This window comes from Pararge aegeria, chromosome 16 (assembly GCF_905163445.1).
Source record: "Pararge aegeria chromosome 16, ilParAegt1.1, whole genome shotgun sequence".
NCBI lineage: Eukaryota > Metazoa > Arthropoda > Insecta > Lepidoptera > Nymphalidae > Pararge > Pararge aegeria.
In genome coordinates, this window is record NC_053195.1 from 15891584 (window position 1) to 15911268 (window position 19685).

Here is a 19685-nt window from a genome sequence, read left to right on the forward strand (position 1 = left end):
CGCTACTCTAATGCAGGTTGCGGTCTTGAAGGATTTTTAACATACTGGTCCGGTTGTCCCGAAAGTTATTTCACAACGATCGTTTGAGTACAAGATGCACTAGAAAACGCACTAACGTGGTACTTAATCCGCGTGCGCCGACTTAATGATTTGTCATACGTAAATACTAAGTATCTAATACAAATATGCCTATTATTGTTTTTTAGTCTATCTGCATAAAGTTCCCGGTACTATATCCCTATCTCTTATAACGAAGCCACAATAACGCATGTAGGACGAAAAAAAACTAATGTTATTAATTTTTAGGCATAGAATATAAATCCTTATAAAAACGATGGCAACAGTATTAATTAACGGATAAAAGGTAACTTACATAAGTTACTTTTTATCTTATCTTTTCTATACCTACCCCTGAAAATTTGTATGCATTCGTACGGCGTGTAAGCATACAACACATGGCTCAGGAGTGAAAAGGCCAATTTCCTAACTCTATACCGATTCTTACGATAGATTGTCACTATACAATAAAAACTTATTAATAAACGTGGTGTACAGTTGGCGTAATTACCTAGTGCCTTTTCAAGCTCTGATATTTGATGCTGTATGTTGAAGTGTCGCAAAACAATTCTGCTTAACTATTCTGACGTTACGGCACCATTATAAGGGGGACATAGCCGCGTAAGATGTTCGTACTCATCACTTATTCGTGTAAGCTGCATTGCTTAGATGCAACAGAAAATCAATAACGAGAGCGCTCTGGAGCGAACGCTGTTGCAAAATATCTTTGAAAAGGATAGCTCTTTAAAAGCTTTCTAATATCGAAAAGGATTGCAATATAGCATGTGGTCATTGCTCTGAGCAAAAACTCAAATTACACGGATATTATACTATCTAAAGTGCGGCCAATTTATCCGCGGACCAAATGTAAACAAACAAATGATAGGTCGTGAAAATTTTATGTGAGGTGTTATTTTAGTATTTTAGAGGCAAACAACATATTTTCATTTAAATTTTTACGGAAGACTAAAATGTTGTTTACCCCTTTACTTAGCGAGCGTGACATTTGTTTCTTTACATTTGACCAATTGTCGACACTTTAGTATCTATACTTATGTTACAAAGAGGAATAATTTGTTTGATCGTGAAACTACTATACTGATTTTAATAATAACTATTAGAAAGTTGTTTTATCTATAAGTAGCATAGGCTATGAAGTATTTGTAAACGTAGCCAGAAGAAAACACGCTTTCGTATTACTTTATCCGCTTGCGCTGACCATAATACTAAATTATTGTACTTTAATATACTAGAAATAGAGACCGCGATACCTTACCTCTTAATAATGAGCCGCAATCAAACATGTTATTTGCAATCGTCATTTTTAGTCATAGAATATATTAATCCATGACAAAATGTATAAATTTATTATCAAGTCAATCGTATGCAGATAAAACTTGCTCTCTAGAGATTGTTATATTATGGTCGCAGTTTAAGAGATAGTGATAACTTAAAATTACGGAACGTGACTACACGAGAGGTTTACGTTAGGAGTTAGGTATCTACGTTGCTAATGTAATATAACGTTACGGCCCTAAGTTACCGCGAGTAAAACTACAAAGTAAAGTAAAACGTAAATCTAAATCTTTATACATATAGTATTACATGGTATATTACATAGTATTAAAACCATACACATTGTTAAATACTTTCTCTACGAGTTTAAATATTTAAATTCACAGATTTTAAACTCAACTTAACTTCACATTTCTCTTTTATTGTCTTTGCCATTGAAAACGCTGTTATTAGTTTCAATACACAAGGAATTCTGTTGATTAACCCATTTTGTACAAAAGGCTACTTGGAAAAGTGTTATATATAAGCTAGCGAATATGAATTGATATTACAGATATCGTTATTACTAAATGTGGCTTACTACAATACATTCGCTCAATATGGAATATTTATGTTCTAACCTAAACCAGCAGCCTTTTTGAGTATGAAATATGGGACTAAAATTGATGTTATTTGCAATTTATTAATGCTCAAAAAATGCAGCCGGGATAACCCAGCGGGTAGGACTTCGACCTCACTTTCGGGGGTGCGGGTTCGAATCCCAGCACTCACCTCTAACTTTTCTAAGGTATGTGCGTTTTAAGCAATTGAAATATTACTTGCTCCAACGGTGAAGGAAAACATCGTTAGGAAACCTGCATACCAGAGAGTTCGCCGTAATGTTCTCAAAGGTGTGTGAAGTCCACCAATCCGCACTGGGCCAGTGTGGCGGACTACAGCCTTAACCCCTTCTCATTGTGGGTGATACGATGTGAGTAATGGGTTGATATGATGATGATATATGCTCAAACTTTCCTAAACTTCTTTAGCACGAGCTTTTAAGGTAACGTTATTATTTCTTTTAATTAAAGTTAACAATTTTCTATACATATTTGGAGCCTATTAAGCGAAGATTTCGACTCTTTTGAATATTTCATTCACGCTGGTACCATAAACGAACTCTCGTGATTCTCGACTTGGGCACGTCCGTATTCATGCGTAAATATCATAATGAGATCACTCTTTGCATGGCTTCTTTTGAATCTTTTCACTTGCCGCCATTTGTTATCTTTGTTCTTTTTCGTGACATTTGTTATGTAGGCTAATGCGTACTTATGACGATTATAGTTTGGTGTGTTGTGGCCTTCAAGGCTCCCCATTTCAAGTCCTCGCGGAGGTAATTTTATTAATTCATTTAAAAAAGTTAACGATAGGATAAGATATTTTTTTTTATTACTAATAATAATAATAATAATAATAATCATTTATTTGCAAGAACGTTTGTACAATATAAAGATGTTGGTAAACAATATAGTTATTTTAGAGAGCATAACATTCTACTAAATTAATAGTGTGCAAATTTGGTTCATTGGATATTAAAAAGATCAACCTTAATTAAATGTCAAATTAAATTAAAATAAACACATGTTTGTAACACATGATAAAATTAAAAATGACACTAAGTAAATAAATAAATAAATAACCACATCGAAATAATGATCCATAATTTATATTTAAAATGGTTTAGTTTATAACAAATATTCTTTTACATCATAATAACATTTTTCGAGAAGCATTTTACTTAATTTATTCTTAATACTAGTTAGAAAGTAAGTGTGTAAGTGATGATACAGTCTAAGATGCGTGTTAACCTTTTAGGGTAAGTAGTAAGTATATTATGCCAAATAGGCCATAATTCCAGTCGGTTTATAGACGGCATCGTACCGTAACGAAAAATCTCTTGGAAACACTTATTTGTTGCTAGGGAGGTTGCCGGGGATATAATTAACGAGTCCACTTGCTAAAGCACGGGAACATGGAATAGAAGAAGTTTCCCCCCGATTGGCGCAGTGGGCAGCGACCCTGCTTTCTGAGTCCAAGGCCGTGGGTTCGATTCCCACAACTGGACAATATTTGTGTGATGAACATGAATGTTTTCAGTGTCTGGGTGTTTATCTGTATATTATAAGTATTTATGTATATTATTCATAAAAAAATATTCATCAGTTATCTTATAGTACCCATAACACAAGCTACGCTTACTAGATGGCGATGTGTGTATTTTCGTAGTATATTTATTTATTATTACACATATATTATTTGGATATTATTTCTAATTATGCGACAATGCTCTGAGAGTTTATAAAGCTGTGAGTTGATACATTTTTATTCTTTCCTCGGGGAGATAATTGTCTCCCTGTGACAACCGTAAGGTTATGAGTTGATTCAGACATACTGTCGCCAAGTGATGACGCGATGGTGACAATAACCCTCGATAAAGCAAGCCAAGATTCATGAGACGCGCGACACGTGTCGATGACTAGAATACTGCCCTTCACGTGTTCATTATATTGCGATCAATTTGTTGATACATATAGTAGTTATAAAGCTCTGTATGACAAAGTTCGTCTTACCAAGCAGCAAGAGGTTTTGATGACCTCCTTGGCGCAACGGTGAGCGCTGTGAATTTAAGTAGGAGGTCCCGATTTCGATTCCCGACAGGGGCTTTAGGAATTTATAATTTTTGAATTTCCTCTGGTCTGGTCTGGCCGTGGCTAGTACCACCCTAGCGACAAAGACGTGCCGCTAAGCGATTTAGTGTTCCGGTGCGATGTCGCGTGGAAACCGACTATGACTACCATACTCCCTGACTGGTTAGCCTGCTACCATCTTAGGTGAGATTGCAGTCAAAAGTTAAAAAAAAAAGAAAAGCGTTGTTGCAATGCTGTGTTCTGGTCCAATGGGTGAGGACGCCGGTATAATTACCCAGTGATATAGTCCAGTGATAAGCGGTGATTGCCCAGTGGGCAAGACTTCGACGTCACTTTCGCGACGCTGGCCGAGTTCGAGTCCCAGTTTGGTGGACTACGGCCTACACCCTTCTCATTGTTGTAGGAGTTCCGTGCCTTGTGGGCCGGTAATTGGTTTAAATGATGATGACAACCCTTTGAGTGTCAAAAGTGACAGTGTGTCGATATTCGAACGTAATATTGACTGTAACATTACTGTAGTATTACATTACAGTACCCTTAGTACAAGGTTTGCTCGCTCGCATTCGGGGACTCGTTTTCGAGTTATGCTACACTTGAAAATCAGAGAAAACTTGAATCAGGTGGTTCTTATTAACATTGTTTTAAAACTCAAATTGACCTGCCGCTCTTCGGTCAGGGTTTTTAATAAATAAATAAATTTATTACGACAATACACACCATCGCATATCGCCATCTAGTCCAAAGTAAGCGTAGCTTGTGTTATGCGTACCTAAGATAACTGATCAATAATTTTATGAAAAATATACATAAACACTTAAATTATACATGTACACAACCAGACTGAACAATATTTATGTTCATCACACAATAATTTTCCATTTGTGGGAATCGAACCTTCAGCCTTTGACTTAGAAAGCAGGGTCACTGCCCACTGCGCCAATCGGCCGTTGATTTTGGCAGGACATTTGTAAAATTAAAAAGAGCGAAGAAAAGAGATAAACGGGATATTAAAAAATAAGGCCCATTTTACCTTGATGCTATATAATTTATTATGCGAAAACGATTTGTCGATTACGTGCGTGCAAACTTCGTACTAAGGCTGTTTTCTCGTCACAGAATGAAAAGGGATTGGTAGGGTGCTATTAATAACGTCGGGAATAATCCAAACCAGCATTAGTCTTCGGACATTACCGAAGTGACCGTTGCAGATAGTGACAATAACCTTTGGTAAAGTCAGCCAACTTAAAAGACACGCTACACGTGTCGAGTTTAAAATAGCCTGCCGTCCTCACTTGCGCATTACGTTTAGTGCAATAAAATAATGACAAGGTTGTCTGAAAGTAAGCCGCTCCGCTTTCATCTCACACAAAATAGAACAATGATTGTTAAATTGTGAAATGGTGTTGGAAAAGAGCAACTGCTGAGTTTCTTGGCGGCTTCTTCTCGGTAGAATCTGCCTTGCGAACCGGTGGTAGAGTCACTACACACAGACAGACAAGACGTTTCAAAAGTTCTTATATTAGGCCTAATTGTAATAAATAAATTTAGAATTTTGAATTTGAATTTATCGCTTTATTGCGATCTCTTATCGAAATACCGCAAAGTCCAACTTATAATATTTTTTTTAATTGTGTGTATTCCAGAACTGATAAACTACACTCAGCCGGTGTACGTGTGGCGGGATGACCCTAACTCCAGGCAAAACACCATCAAGGAAATCATAGAGCGTGCGACTTCGAAAGAAGACTGGCCTCAGGTGGGATGCATAGACGAAATTGTAACTATGCGTTGTAATTATCATTCAGACCTATCTGGCGCGTCCCGGGTCGATTCCGGGCAGGGCCGGTTCGGATTGTTTAACTATTGAATTCTGCGGTGGAGACTGGTGGGAGACTATGGCGTTGACTAGACCCAGGGAGATGTGAAAAAAAATGTGATTCGCCATTTCGTGGTGGCGGCCATCTTGGATTTGAAATTTGTCATAGTAGTGTATATTGTATAGTATTTTACTAGTTAAGTCATTTCATTTGATACCTATATTGAGAGAGTTGAGAATTTAGCCGCTGTGGCCATATTAGATCGATTTTTATTCAAACATAGCCCAGAACATTCGCGATTAATTCACCTTTCAATCAAAAATAAACAAAAATTTAAATCACACATACGTTATCAAAATTAAGCTTAATTTGCTATACTCCGCGAAAAGCAGGAGAATCTGTGTGGTGTAATTTATAATTTCTTCAATCCTTATACTCCACACCAAACAGATCCTCGGCAATACACCCTCTACGCACGTTTCGCTCCGAAACCGGAGCATCATCAGGAGAGGTAAATGTTGGAGATGATGACTTTACAATGAATAATTGTAAAGTCAACATTTACCTTTGATAATATATCATGGATTTCCGCAAAGTAACGCCTGCTTCTATACAATATACAATATCACACATACGTACAAATACACACACCCATGCACACACATACACTAACACCCAAACTCAAACTCCACACGCGCGCATTCACGTCCAAATTATAACACGTCGTCGTTTTTGCATTAATAACCAAATTATTTTCCCAGGTGTTAATTTTCCCGGAGGGCACTTGCACGAATCGTTCCTGCTTGATCACTTTCAAGCCGGGCGGATTCTACCCCGGCGTGCCCGTGCAGCCCGTCACCATCCGCTACCCCAACGCCCGAGACACGGTCACCTGGACCTGGGACGGACCTGGCGCGTAAGTTATTACACCAGGTTTCAAAGTCTGCTATTACAATTGTCTTTCTCGTGTCAGAAGCTGCCATCCCATCGGACAAAGTCAGGGAATAGTGCATCAGTGTTGCCAAAAAAAACAGCTTATTTTAAACAACTAAAAAGCATGAAATAACGTATTTTCACAATAAAAATAACTCATTTTAACAATCTTAAGTTGGTGCCAAGTAAAATGTAAATTAAAGTATAGATATACTTAGTACTAGGAAAGTACCTAGTAATTATCTACAATTTACTTGTCACCGACTTAAAATTGTTGTAGAAAAATATTTATAATTTATAATAGGCAAATAAGCGAAACGGTGATAGCCCAGAGGGCAGGATTCCGACTTCAATTTTGGGAGGGCGAGTTCGAATCCCAACACCACCTCTAACTTTAAAAAAATATCACTTGCTTTAACGGTGAAGGAAAAAATCGTGAGGAAACCTGCATACCTGAGACTTCATGAGCATAACACCGGTTGCACTTCGATTATGGTATATGATTGAAAAATTGCTTTTCAAAGCGTCGGAAAGTGTCGGGAGAACTCCTCAACGACAAACGTCCAACGTCCAACAAAGGTTTGGAGCAGTTACCTTTTGCCTATTGATCATAATCATCTCTACAACCCATTACCAGCCCACTGCAGGGCACGGGTCTCCTTCCATAATGAGAAGGGGTTAAGGCCGTAATCCACCACGCTGGCCCAGTGCGGATTGGTGGCCTCACGATGTTTTCCTTCACCGTTGAAGCAAGTGATATTTTAATTACTTAATAAAAAAACGCACATTACTTGGAAAAGTTAGAGGTGCTTGCTGGGATTCGAACTCGATCCTCAAAAAGTGAAGTCGAGCTTCTACTCACTGGGCTATCACGGCTTCATTAAGACAATTTTATATTTTTTTTAGGTTAAAACTGTTGTGGCTGACGTTAACCCAGGTGCACAGTTCGTGTGAAATCGAGTTCCTGCCAGTGTACTACCCCAATGAAGACGAGAAACAGGATCCCAAGCTGTACGCGAGGAACGTCAGGGATGTTATGGCCAAGTAAGTTGGCGAACTTGGCAATGGCGTTTCATTTTACAGTATACATCGACAGACCAAACACATGGCCTACCTGAGTGGTAAACCATGCACAGAGCTAGCTACCCGTCCCTATATGAGTCTCCCTACTGTCTGAGGGGGGGGTCAAGCTGTCCTGATCCCCCCCTCCTTAGCGTAGTAGCCCTGGCAATTGCTGGGGCGGTTGGCAGACGTCTGGGAAGTATAAAACGGGTTCCCCGGACGTCCAATGAAGCCAACGAGAGGGACATGCCGTGGTGGTTTCTTGTTCGGGTAAACGAGTCCCACATAGCCTCTGTCCTGCCCAAAAGGACAGAGGTAGCCATATAGCTTTTCCACCACCTTTTGGAAGGCAGCGTTCTACATAGTCTACACCTATAGAGATATATATATGACCTATATGAGATTTTTAGTTTTTTTCACAAACATTTTTTAATCTTATGTTTTTTTTTTCAACAAAAACTATACTATATTATTTCTAATACCTCCAAGACTATGTATAAAAAGTTTCATGAAGATCGGTTCAGTAGTTTTCGCGTGAAAGCGCGTCGCCAGTGGTGACAACTGTATTCTGATATGGCGTCACCACGCGGCGTACCACCGTGCCACGTAGTGGAGAGGTTGATATGCCGCGTGGTGACGGCAGATCATCAGATGAAGACGACCTACAATTTCGACGACCGACTGGCGCAGTTGGCAGCGACCCTGCTTTCTGAGTCCAAAGGTTCGATTCCCACAACTGGAAAATGTTTGTGTGATGAGCATTAAGTGTTTTTCAGTGTCTGGGTGTTTATATGTATTTTCTAAGTATTTATGTATATATAATTCATAAAAATATTCATCAGTCATCTTAGTACCCATAACACAAGCTACGCTTACTTTGGGGCTAGATGGCGATGTGTGTATTGTCGTAGTATATATAAAAATTTGAATTCCAGAGCTCTGGGTGTACCGGTGTTGGACTACACATACGACGACTGCCGCCTCATCGCGCAAGCTAAGCAAATGGGCATTCCGGGAGGCGTGGCCGTAAGGGAGGTCAGCGAACTGAGGACACTGCTTGGGTGAGTACCCCAACTTAACTTATAGTCTTTATAAACAAACATAAATCGAAAATTCAAAAACCCCAGATTTTTAATATAGTGTACATTTGTCTACTAGTTTCATTTTCAGTTAAACAATTTGTCGTGAAGGTTTTTTTGGATTTGATATTAATCATAGTGTATAGTATTCTACTAGTCAAGCTGAGGGAGCTGTGAAAAAAAAATTAATTCGAAATTCTTTGGTGGCGGCTATCTTGGATTTGATATTTATCATAGTGAGGTTCGAATCCCATAGACAATCAGTGGCGTGCATAGAAGGTTTACACAGGGTATGCAGATGAATGAATGAATGAATACACTTTTATTGTACACCAAAGAAAAAAAGTAGTACAGATGATATAAAATGAAGAAAATCTTGGAGTACGAGTTATAAAAAACTTAAGTATTAGGCATTATAAGAGATTACCCTTAAATATTTATAACTCGAATTGGAGATTTTCTTCATTTTATATCATCTGCATATAGTGGCGTGCATAGCCCTTGGACCCAGGGTCAACATTTTAGTTACAAAACTTTGATGATCCTGAGGGTAGGGTATGCACTGCTTATTTGCTTCACGCCACTGTAGACAATAAATAAAGTGACGTGGTAAATATTCCGCTAAGTGCATCGGGATCGGGACCTTCCAACATTTAGAACCTTTTAAAGCATTTGAGTCACCTTTTGCATACTACATTCTTTAAATGTTTGTTCTTTTTTTTTTGTTTTTCTGAATGATGTGGTGTACAAATAAAGAGTATAAATAAATAAATAAATAAATAAATAAGAACATATTCGAGTGAATTTTAATAATTGTACTATACAAAATGTTTTATTATTACCACAGTAAATAATTCTTTCATTAACACTTATTTTATGTGTATATACTCAGTTGAGACCGGCTGTTTTATTGTTAGCAGTAAGCTAACCGTTTAAGAATATTTTTATAGAGGTTTCATAATATTATCGGAGTAGCTAAATTCTTGTATGCAGCTGTTTATAATTAGGTATTAAAACACTAATGTCATATTATTACCACACGAGGCGATGCCGAGAGATCCGATGAAACCCGTACTCGTGTTTTAATACCTCTTACTATACAACAGTTGCATAAATAACTATTATAGAGCCTAGCGGAGTTGTATTGTTTCATAATTCAAATCAAATTACAACCCGTACGGGAACTGGATTTTATTACAACATTGTAATCCCACAAAGCCTTACGAATGTAATGACGTACTTTACTTTTAGATAACAGTAGCCTTAGTGCAAGTTTTGCTCTCTCGTAATCGAAGAGTTTTCGAGTATCACACTCTGTATCGCCAAAGTAAAATGGACCTAATATAACTCTTGTTAGAGTCGCAAATCTTGTACTTGTGATTTTTGTTTTACAATCGTCCTGACAAAAGCTAATATAATAAACATTAACTCGACTGTGAGATGGTGATAAAAAAAAAACGGGCTTAGTTTGTCGTGGGCTCCTCTTAGACCAGGGCGCGAACTGGAACTTAACTTCGTTAACTTAAAACTAAAGCTAAGAACCCTCCTAGCTTTAGTTTTAAGTTAACGAACGAATGCAGAATATCACCATCACCGACACATTAGTGTTGGCATGTCAAATGTATGAACGCTTAATAAGTGCCTGTGAAATAAGGTCTACATGAATTAAAAAAAATCGCTTTTGTAATAAATGTTTCAAGTAATTAAATATCACTTGCTTCAACGATGAAGGAAAACATCGTGAGGAAACCTGGATGCCCGAGAGTTCTCCATAATGTTCGTAAAGGCTTGTGAAGTCAATAAATCCGCATTTTGCCAGCTTCGTGGACAACGTTATAAACCGTTCTGATTCTTGGAGGTGACCCGTACCCTGTAGTGGGCCGATAGTGGGTTTATGGTTATATTATTTTTTAACCTTTTGTTCACAGTTTAACAAGAACTCGGGTAGAGATGGACCTAGCCCGCCAATGTATTCAGGAGGAACGTAGGTGGGTGTCCGGGCAAGAATTCGCTCAGAGGCTGGGAGTTCCCTACGACACCCGCTCCCAACGTCTATACAAAATATTTGAGAATGTAAGATTAATTAAATGAATACATAAATAAATACACTACGACAAAACACACATCCCCATCTAGTCCCAAAGTAAGCGTAGCTTGTGTTATGGGTACCTAAGATAACTGATGAATAATTTTATGAATCCCTATCAATGTAAGAGTCAATGTTAGTTTGTTTGTTACGCTTTCACGCAAAAACTTCTTAACCGATCCTCATGAAACTTTGTACACATATTCTTGGAAGTGTTAGAAGTAATATAGAATACTTTTTAATCCCGATATTAAGCTCGGTTTCTTTGGGAGAGGGGATGAAAGTGTTTGACGATTTTAGACTCTGACAAATTATAACCGATTTAAATATTTATTTGTGTACCATAGAGGTATAATATGTGTTTAATTTTGCCAAACTTTGTGTAGATCTGATGAATGTGGTTGGAGATAGAGGACAGAATTCCTCAGCGGACAGCAGCAAACCCCTAATTTAAGGCTTAGCGATACTGAATACTTTAATTTTTTTTTTAACTACAACTAAATTGAATGCCACATTGATAAACAAAATCAAACGCAGGCAAAGTCGCGGGCAATAGCTAGTAATAATATGTAATACTAATGAAATACAGATAAACACAGACACTGAAAAGATTCATGTTCATCACACAAACATTTTCCACATGTGGGAATAGAGCCCACTGCGCTAATCGGTAGCAGTTTTTTTTATATAAGTACTAGAGATGCCCTGCGGCTTCGCCTGCGTAATTTTGGGAGGCAGCGTACTACTACAAAGTCTACACCTATAGTCATATATGATATGATTTTGAGATATTTCACAAACTTTTTTTCTATCTTACGATATTTTTTTTTCAATGAAAAGTATACTATATTATGTCTAATACCTCCAAGAATATGTATAAAAAGTTTCATGAAGATCGGCTTAGTAGTTTTCGCGTGCAAGGGTAACAAACCAACTTAAATTCACATTTAGAATATTAGTAGGGATTAGAAGAGCTTTTTGTGACAGAGCTCGTCCGGGGTCGTCCTACCATCAAACTTATTTCTATAGTAGCTGAAATCGTTCTACCGCGCTTATGACGGTTTTTTTTACCAATCCTGTGGGAGCCGTTTGTTTGCCTGGAATAAAAGGTATCATATGTTACTCTCCGTCTTTTCAGTTGGTCAGTGGCATAAATAAATTAAGAATTTATGAATTTTGAATTTGGCGATCATAGTGGTGACGACATTGGTGGTGATGATTTGGTTTCTGTTTTCAGTACGATCTCGGGATGGCCTACTTCCCCGACTACCTTATGTGCGCGGTGTTCCTGTCGATACAGCACGCGACCGCTAGTCAACTTCTAGAATATGCTTTTAAGGTAATAACTGCTCCAATCATTTACTGCTTAAAGTAATAACCGCTTAAAGTAATTACTGTTCAAGTAAAAACTGCTTACAGTAAAAACGACCTTCAATAATAACCGCTTACAGTAATAACTCTTCAAGTTAAAACTGCTTACAGTAATAACGGCTTACAGTAATAACGGCTTACAGTAATAACGGTTTACAGTAATAACTGCTTACAGTAATAACTCTTCAAATAAAAACTGCTTACAGTAATGACTGTTTAAAGTAATGACTGCTTAAATATTTAATAAAATAAATAAAAATGTAGAGTTTTTAAATTTGGTATGTATATTTATTTATGTAGGTTTATTTTATAGCTTTACTTTGTGCACCATGTACTGTCCGTTTTACTTGTAGCTTCTTTCGCTTATGTTGCCTTTGAGTGATAAGGCCGCCTTTGCACCTTAACACTATAAATTTTTGTGCTATAAAGTTACATGTATCTTAAAGTAAGTCGGTTTTGGATTTAACTGGAGTAAAGTGACAGTTGCTAGTGTCATAGTGACGGTCTTCTCGTTATTAAACTAGATGGTACGTCTAGACATTCCACTGCTAAAAGCTTCTCCCAATGAGAGTGTTTTGCCATAATCACTACTCTGAGCAGACGAATTTTTAAATGTAATTTAATATTATCCATTCAATTAAGAACATATAGAATTCAGCCATTATTGTATGCAGTGCATTGTGTCAGTGGCGTGCACTTCATACATGCGACAAAGCACTGGATAACCTAAAATTGACAGCAACAAAGCACTGGATAACCTAAAATTGAAATATAGCCCGTATAAGTGAAGGATTTTTACCATACCATGGTAAGAAACCCAGTGAACGCCACTGATTGTGTCCAAAAACAGTGAAAACGCCCCGCGCACGTCTCACTTTACACTTGAATGTTGCTAGCTCACAAACTTTTTCCCATTTTCCCATTTTATGGTGAACGCTTAGAACATTAGAGGTGAAATAATTACTGTCAACTGGTAAATGGTGTAAAGTTGTTAACCGTTCGTTGGAGAAACCAATCTAAAGTGGAGTGGTTTTTGATGCTTCAATATAAGTCGTGTACACGGTTTCTGTACGTTCTTAATTCTGTGATTCTGTCCAGCTTTACGACCCGGTGGGGGCGGGAAGGCTCAAGATGCACAACTTCGAAGAGGTGGCGACTCGCTGCCTGGGGCTCGCGCACGAGGAGGCGCAGAACACGTTCCGACAGGTCGACGAAGATGACAAGGGGTATATCACCTATGGTATGTACACCATCATTTTTTTTTATTATTCCACTACACGTTATCCCTTGTCTGGAATTTCACCTGATGGTAAGTGATGATGCAGTCTAAGATGATAGCGGGCTAACCTCTTGCTTAGCGGCACGTCTTTGTCGGTAGGGTGGTAACTAGCCGCGGCCGCAGCCTCCCACCAGACAAGACTAGAGAAAATTCAAATTTTATAAATTCCCGAATTGTACCTGCCGCGAATCAAACCTGGGACATCCACTTAAAACCACAGCGCTCACCACTGCGCCAGAGAGGTCGTCGATACTCCTCAGCAGGACTAATTTCTTAAAGACAAGGCCGCTTGGTCGCAGTGGCGGTACTACCATAGAAGCCGAAAAGCCGGGCTTGCGTAACAATAAATATATCTTTAACATTTTGCTTGCCTATTCCAAAATGCAATTCATTAATGCATACTTAATAGCAATGTGGAAATAAACACAATAATTTAACTTTTGCTCAATGTATGTTCAATGAGTATACAAACACTACGTTACTCACGCAGGTAGACTCTGTGGTAGCAACCAGCTGATAGAATGACATTTTACATTGACATTTTTATTGCCCTGAAATACCACGATCCTGTACGAAGTTCTTATATGTGGCCTTTTTTTACTGCTGTCACTCATATGAATGTTAATTAAATTTACTTTTTATAAAAAGAAAAAATAATATACTGCAACAATACACACATCGCCATCTAGCCCCAAAGTAAGCGTAGCTTGTGTTATGGGTACTAAGATGACTGATGAATATTTTTATGAATAATATACATAAACACTTGTAATATATTCAGATAAACAACTAGAAACTGAAATAGTTGGAAAATCCAACAGTACATAACAGTAAAATTGAGATAATTTGTAGATAATAATTAAACTGCATCTAATTGTACCGTGAAAAGTAATAGGATTTAATTTCTCAAAATACTAAAGCCTATAAAAAAAAACAACTCGATAAGTGAAGAATTTCGCTCGTTATCGTGACCACAAGATACGGGATCCGCACATACAGACACACGGACGTCCAAGACTGAACTTTTTTAAACCATTTTTCGATTAGTTTAAATAATAAAAAGAGATTTAAAAATATTATGAGTATTAAAAATAGTGTTTTTCTCAACATTTGTCTATTTATATTCACTTATATACGCAATAAAGAATAAAAAAAGTTTAAACATTTTGAGTTGGAGAATCACTCGGTGTGCGTAAACTGACAGTAATACCCACCTCAACGCCTCGCTTATTTATGAGGCGTGCAAAACATTCATGTTCATCACACAAACATATTCTAGTTGTGGGAATCGAACCAACGGCCTTGGACTGGGTCGGTACCCACTGCGCTAATCGGTCGTCTGCTATATGTATGTACATATACATATAGGTTTTTATTTTATTCCGTATGTTTTTATGTTTCCAGATGACTTCATGTCGTTCTTCCAAAACAAGTCTGACTTCTCGCTGAGTTTCGTGGAGGTGCCGGTGAAGCCGAAAGCTCAGTGAGGGTCGGTTCACATCCCCACCGTCTGCAGTCAAGTACCATAAGGGTTACGCGTAGTCATACATAAGTGCAATCCAAATGTGTAGGTCTTTATTATGAAAATTAAGCTAAAATTGCTATACTGCGCGAAAAGCAGGAGAATCTGTATGGTGCACCGACACCGGAGCGTCCTCGGGAGATATTGACATACGATATTATATTATTGTAAAGTCAACATCTCCTGAGGATTCTCCGGTTTCAGAGCAAAACGTGCGTAGAAGGTACATTGCCGAAGATCTGTTTGGTGTGGAGTATAAGGATTGAAGAAATTATAAATTACACCATACAGAATCTCATTCATTTCGCGGAGTATAGCAAATTAAGCTTAATTTTCATAATATATCATGGATTTCCGCAAAGTAACGCCTGCTTTTATCCAATAGGTCTTTATTGTTAAAAATAGTAAGAATCATTTGTGCAGGCTAAAAATAAAGGATACAAAAATTACATGAATGCACTAACCTCTGCGGAAAGAAAAACTGTGTTACAGAGGGTTTTGTTTATTTTTAAACCTATATTTCATCAAATCTACGTAATATAACAATTTAAAATAAATTGAATGTTATTTGAATCGATTTAATTAAGACATTAAAATTTGTGGATATACCTGAATGCAACGAATTCTCTAGCTAATTCTACATATTCGATCGCATGGAAGTTAAGAAAGAGAAAGAATTAATCATCATCTCAATCATCATTATTCATTCATTCATTTATTCATTCATTCATTCATTCAGCCATTCTTTCAACCCATTACCGGCCCACTACAGAGCACGGGTACAGACAGTACTACAGAGCAGAGGGTTATAGTACAGTAATTTCCTTTTTTATAAATTTAAAATGCATTTGAAAAATTTCGGAACCGACAGGATTTGAACCTGCGACTCTCTGGCAATCGCGGCCTGAGCGCTTTTTCCAATTAAGCTACGGCTCTCCTACCATCTATGCCGAAAATTAGTATATGCCTTTCACATCAGGCTTATAGCGACTGTAGCGTCATCTAGTAGGAAACGTTGCAGTTTTTATTACAATGAGACACGTTACGAGTTACGAGATGACACATTGCTTTATATATATATATATATTTGATGATTGAAACGAGAGATGACACATTGCTTTATATATATATATATATATATATATATATATATATATATTTTTATAATTTTTATTAGTGTTTTACCTACACTTAATTTTTTCACTTTTGTATGGAGACGCGTCCAGTACAACCACAAGATAGTGCAATTATTTATGTGCTTTAGGATAGTTATTTATTGAAATAGTTATAGTTCTGCAGACGTAGGGATTGTGAATAGTGTAAATGCAAATGATTCTTGATATAATTATAGCGTAGTTAGGCGATAGACGAGCAAATATGATATTATGATGTCCTTAAATTGTAATGTATGCCAAGTTTCAAATCGTTAGATACGTTTGTCTCACTTTCACATTGGTGCTATCCTGCTCGCGCTTTCAAAGTGTAAGCCAGGATAGAAAGAGATGACACTTATCCATTAGCTTACGTCTCGACTGCGTGATTAGTAACCGATATATTCAGACACGTGAATGAGCTGAACTGGTGTTTTAATAGAGTTCATCTATCAATGGACGTAAGCAAAATGGTAGGTTACGATTTTGATGTAAGTGAAAATCAAAAAAGCTTTATTTGTCATAAAAGAAAAACAAAAAGAATCCAAAGTACTTAAACAAAACACATAAATAAATACAAATTTCGTTTTATTTTGCACGGATAGAAAGTGTACTTGTTTTCCGAACTAGTTGAGACTGTGTCTCGGAAAAAAGTAAGCGAGATACTCGGATATTGTATGTAATGTCATCAAAGTAGACACTTTATAATATAATGTGAATAACTATTATTAGTAATTAAAGATTTTAAACTAAGATTTCCGTAGTTAATTAATCAACATTTCTTAAATATAGTTCAACGGATAAATACCACATACTTTTCCATTACTACTTAAACAAAAATGAATTTTCATCTCCTTTCCATAATGAAGTTTACTTTCTTTTATAAAGTTTTTTTTTTTTTGTTTCTATATGTGATTTCATAACTGGACTTCCCTCAACTAAATAGGTACTGATAGAATACCAGCGTTGTGGGTACATTAGTATCCGGAACATTAAGCTGAGTCAGAACCTTTTTATTGACACGACACATCATAGACTTAAGCTATTAATAATTAAGTACAAAATTTTTAAGTTACTCCGTATGTAAGTCTGTTTGTGTTGTTCTGGTAAATAAACATATTCTATTCTATTCTATTCTATTCTAAAAGTACTTATTGTAAATAGTAAATAGTGTAACACGTAACTGCGCTTCCTTATAAATATAGCTTTGGAAAGCCATTCTATAATGTGATAATTTTAAGCGTTCGTATGTATATCTAATATAAGTTCATTATATAGCGGTAAAGATGCTATTTGAAATTAAGTATTTATTATATAATATAAAGTCATCGGACTGACAGGATAGGTAAGAATAGTTTTGCACGCCACTGAGTTCACAACCTTCCTTTCCCTTATAAGGGGCCGTCCTTTAATCACGTCAAAATACGTCTCTAAAATTCCCCAGTTCTTCCCCCTGACACCCCCTCCATTTATTACCTTTACTGTTAAAATACCTCTTTAAAACTCCCAGTGTTTCCCCCTACCACCCTTTTTCTCCCCATTTCGTTCTATCCACACGTTTAAGGCTACCCTCTTTTCCCCCATCTCCCAGAATCATGTTTATGTAACAAAATGTTACCAAACTACTTGTTTTAAATAAAAATGTAGTTAGTATTTACCACACCATCTGTCATAATTTTTTAAATTCGTTACTGTTAAAATCTATTTTTCTTTATAATTTTTGTGCAACACATTTTCGTGTGTTTATTTCATATGGTAAATACGCATAATTAATCGCATATTATTTCGTCCCCCTACTGTGATAATTCTTGTTTTTTTCCAACCCCCTTTTTGTGAATAAACGACGACCCCCTAATATACAATCCCCTATTTGTGTAGCTTTAATAGTTTACCTCCATTTTAATACTCACAGTATAAAATATATGTAAGTAATATATATATATCCTCCTGGCCGTATCCGACCACAGCGACTCCTTCTAGCTATTATGAGCGTACCTGATGTGCTCTCCAGTGACTGGCATAACCACTATTTGTTTTAAACGTGCGATCACATTGACAGCACGTCAGTACTCCACCAATTATATTGTAATATATGGCCGGCGATGGTCTGGCCTTTATCTCATTACGCCTAGCATCTTGCTGTGCACGCCTTTTAACTTCAAACTCCGATACTTTTTTATTTACGGAGCGTCTCCATCGCGGCCGATCTTCTGCTTCAAATTCCCACAGTGATGCGTCCATATCACATCTCTTCATGTGCCGCTTTAGCACATCTTTATACCGCAAGTGTTGCCCGCCCTGCTTCCGTTTCCCAACCTGCAATTCGGAGTAAAATATGCGTTTAGCCACTCTTTCTTCACCCATTCTGGATATGTGTCCACACCACCGGAGTTGCCGTCTTATTATATAAGCCTCAATCCCGCTGACATTTGCTCGTCGTAAGACTGTCGTGTTTCTCACACGATCCGACCAGTGGATGTTTATAACGTCGCGTAGGCACCTAATGTGGAACCTGTCTAAAGTACGAAAATGCTTGCGGTATAAGCACCACGTTTCTGAAGCATACAGTAAGGTTGGTAGTACTATAGCTAAATAAACGGAGACCTTCGTTGAGAGCCTTAAATCATGCGATCGAAACACCTTAGATCGAAGCTTTCCAAATCCAGCAGAAGCAGCTCCTATTCTGCTGTTCACTTCGGCATCGATTGCAATCGCATGATATAGTGCTCCCCAAGTATCTGAAATTACTAACTTCCTTGAGCGTTTCACTGCCTAGCTTAATATTGAATGGCGAAACCGTGGTCGTGTCAAGGGCCATAACCTCGGTTTTGTAATGTAATATGTAAGTAAACAAATACAGTAAACAAGTTTCGCGTATTCTTATGTTTGTACACGCGAAGGAAGTGAAGCTTCTTTGGTTTAATTCACCACTCGTGTCATAAATTGCGGGTACATTATAATATCGTAAAAAAAACTTCCTCAATATACAGGCTATCTGGTACATCCTGAGGTTTGCAAACACATATATAAACAATATCAGCATATATACAGTACTTATATATTCCAATCAAGGTCGGGGCACAATTAAGGGGCGAGTTAGGTCCGTGTTTTTTTTATTTTACATGCAATTAACGAGTCCTTGCATTAAAAAGAAGTTTCACTTCAAAAATGAGGTATTAACATTTATAATACAATCTCGTAGTAATTTAATATAAAGTAAATTAAAGCTTAACTATTTATTTATAATATTATGAAAATAGCTGTTGCTTGTTTTTGTTTGTAAAGCATATTTTAAGTTGTTTATTTATCTAAAAAAAAAGTTGGGTGTAGTTTTTAAATTAT

The 19685-nt window shown here is 37.1% G+C and overlaps 1 protein-coding gene across 2 annotated transcripts in view; it reads left to right on the forward strand.

The window, feature by feature from the left end:
- The window catches only part of LOC120630723 (lysophosphatidylcholine acyltransferase), a 52140-nt gene extending 36747 nt beyond the window's left edge, over positions 1-15393 (forward strand). For both annotated transcript variants that reach the window (XM_039900012.1, XM_039900013.1), the window contains exons 4-11: positions 5687-5799; positions 6622-6776; positions 7700-7837; positions 8791-8916; positions 10863-11007; positions 12258-12359; positions 13490-13631; positions 15075-15393. In XM_039900012.1, the coding sequence (XP_039755946.1) occupies positions 5687-5799; positions 6622-6776; positions 7700-7837; positions 8791-8916; positions 10863-11007; positions 12258-12359; positions 13490-13631; positions 15075-15157 (1004 nt within the window). In that variant the 3' untranslated portion in view covers positions 15158-15393. The remainder of the gene's footprint in view (positions 1-5686; positions 5800-6621; positions 6777-7699; positions 7838-8790; positions 8917-10862; positions 11008-12257; positions 12360-13489; positions 13632-15074) is intronic.
- The last annotated feature ends 4292 nt before the right edge of the window (positions 15394-19685 follow it).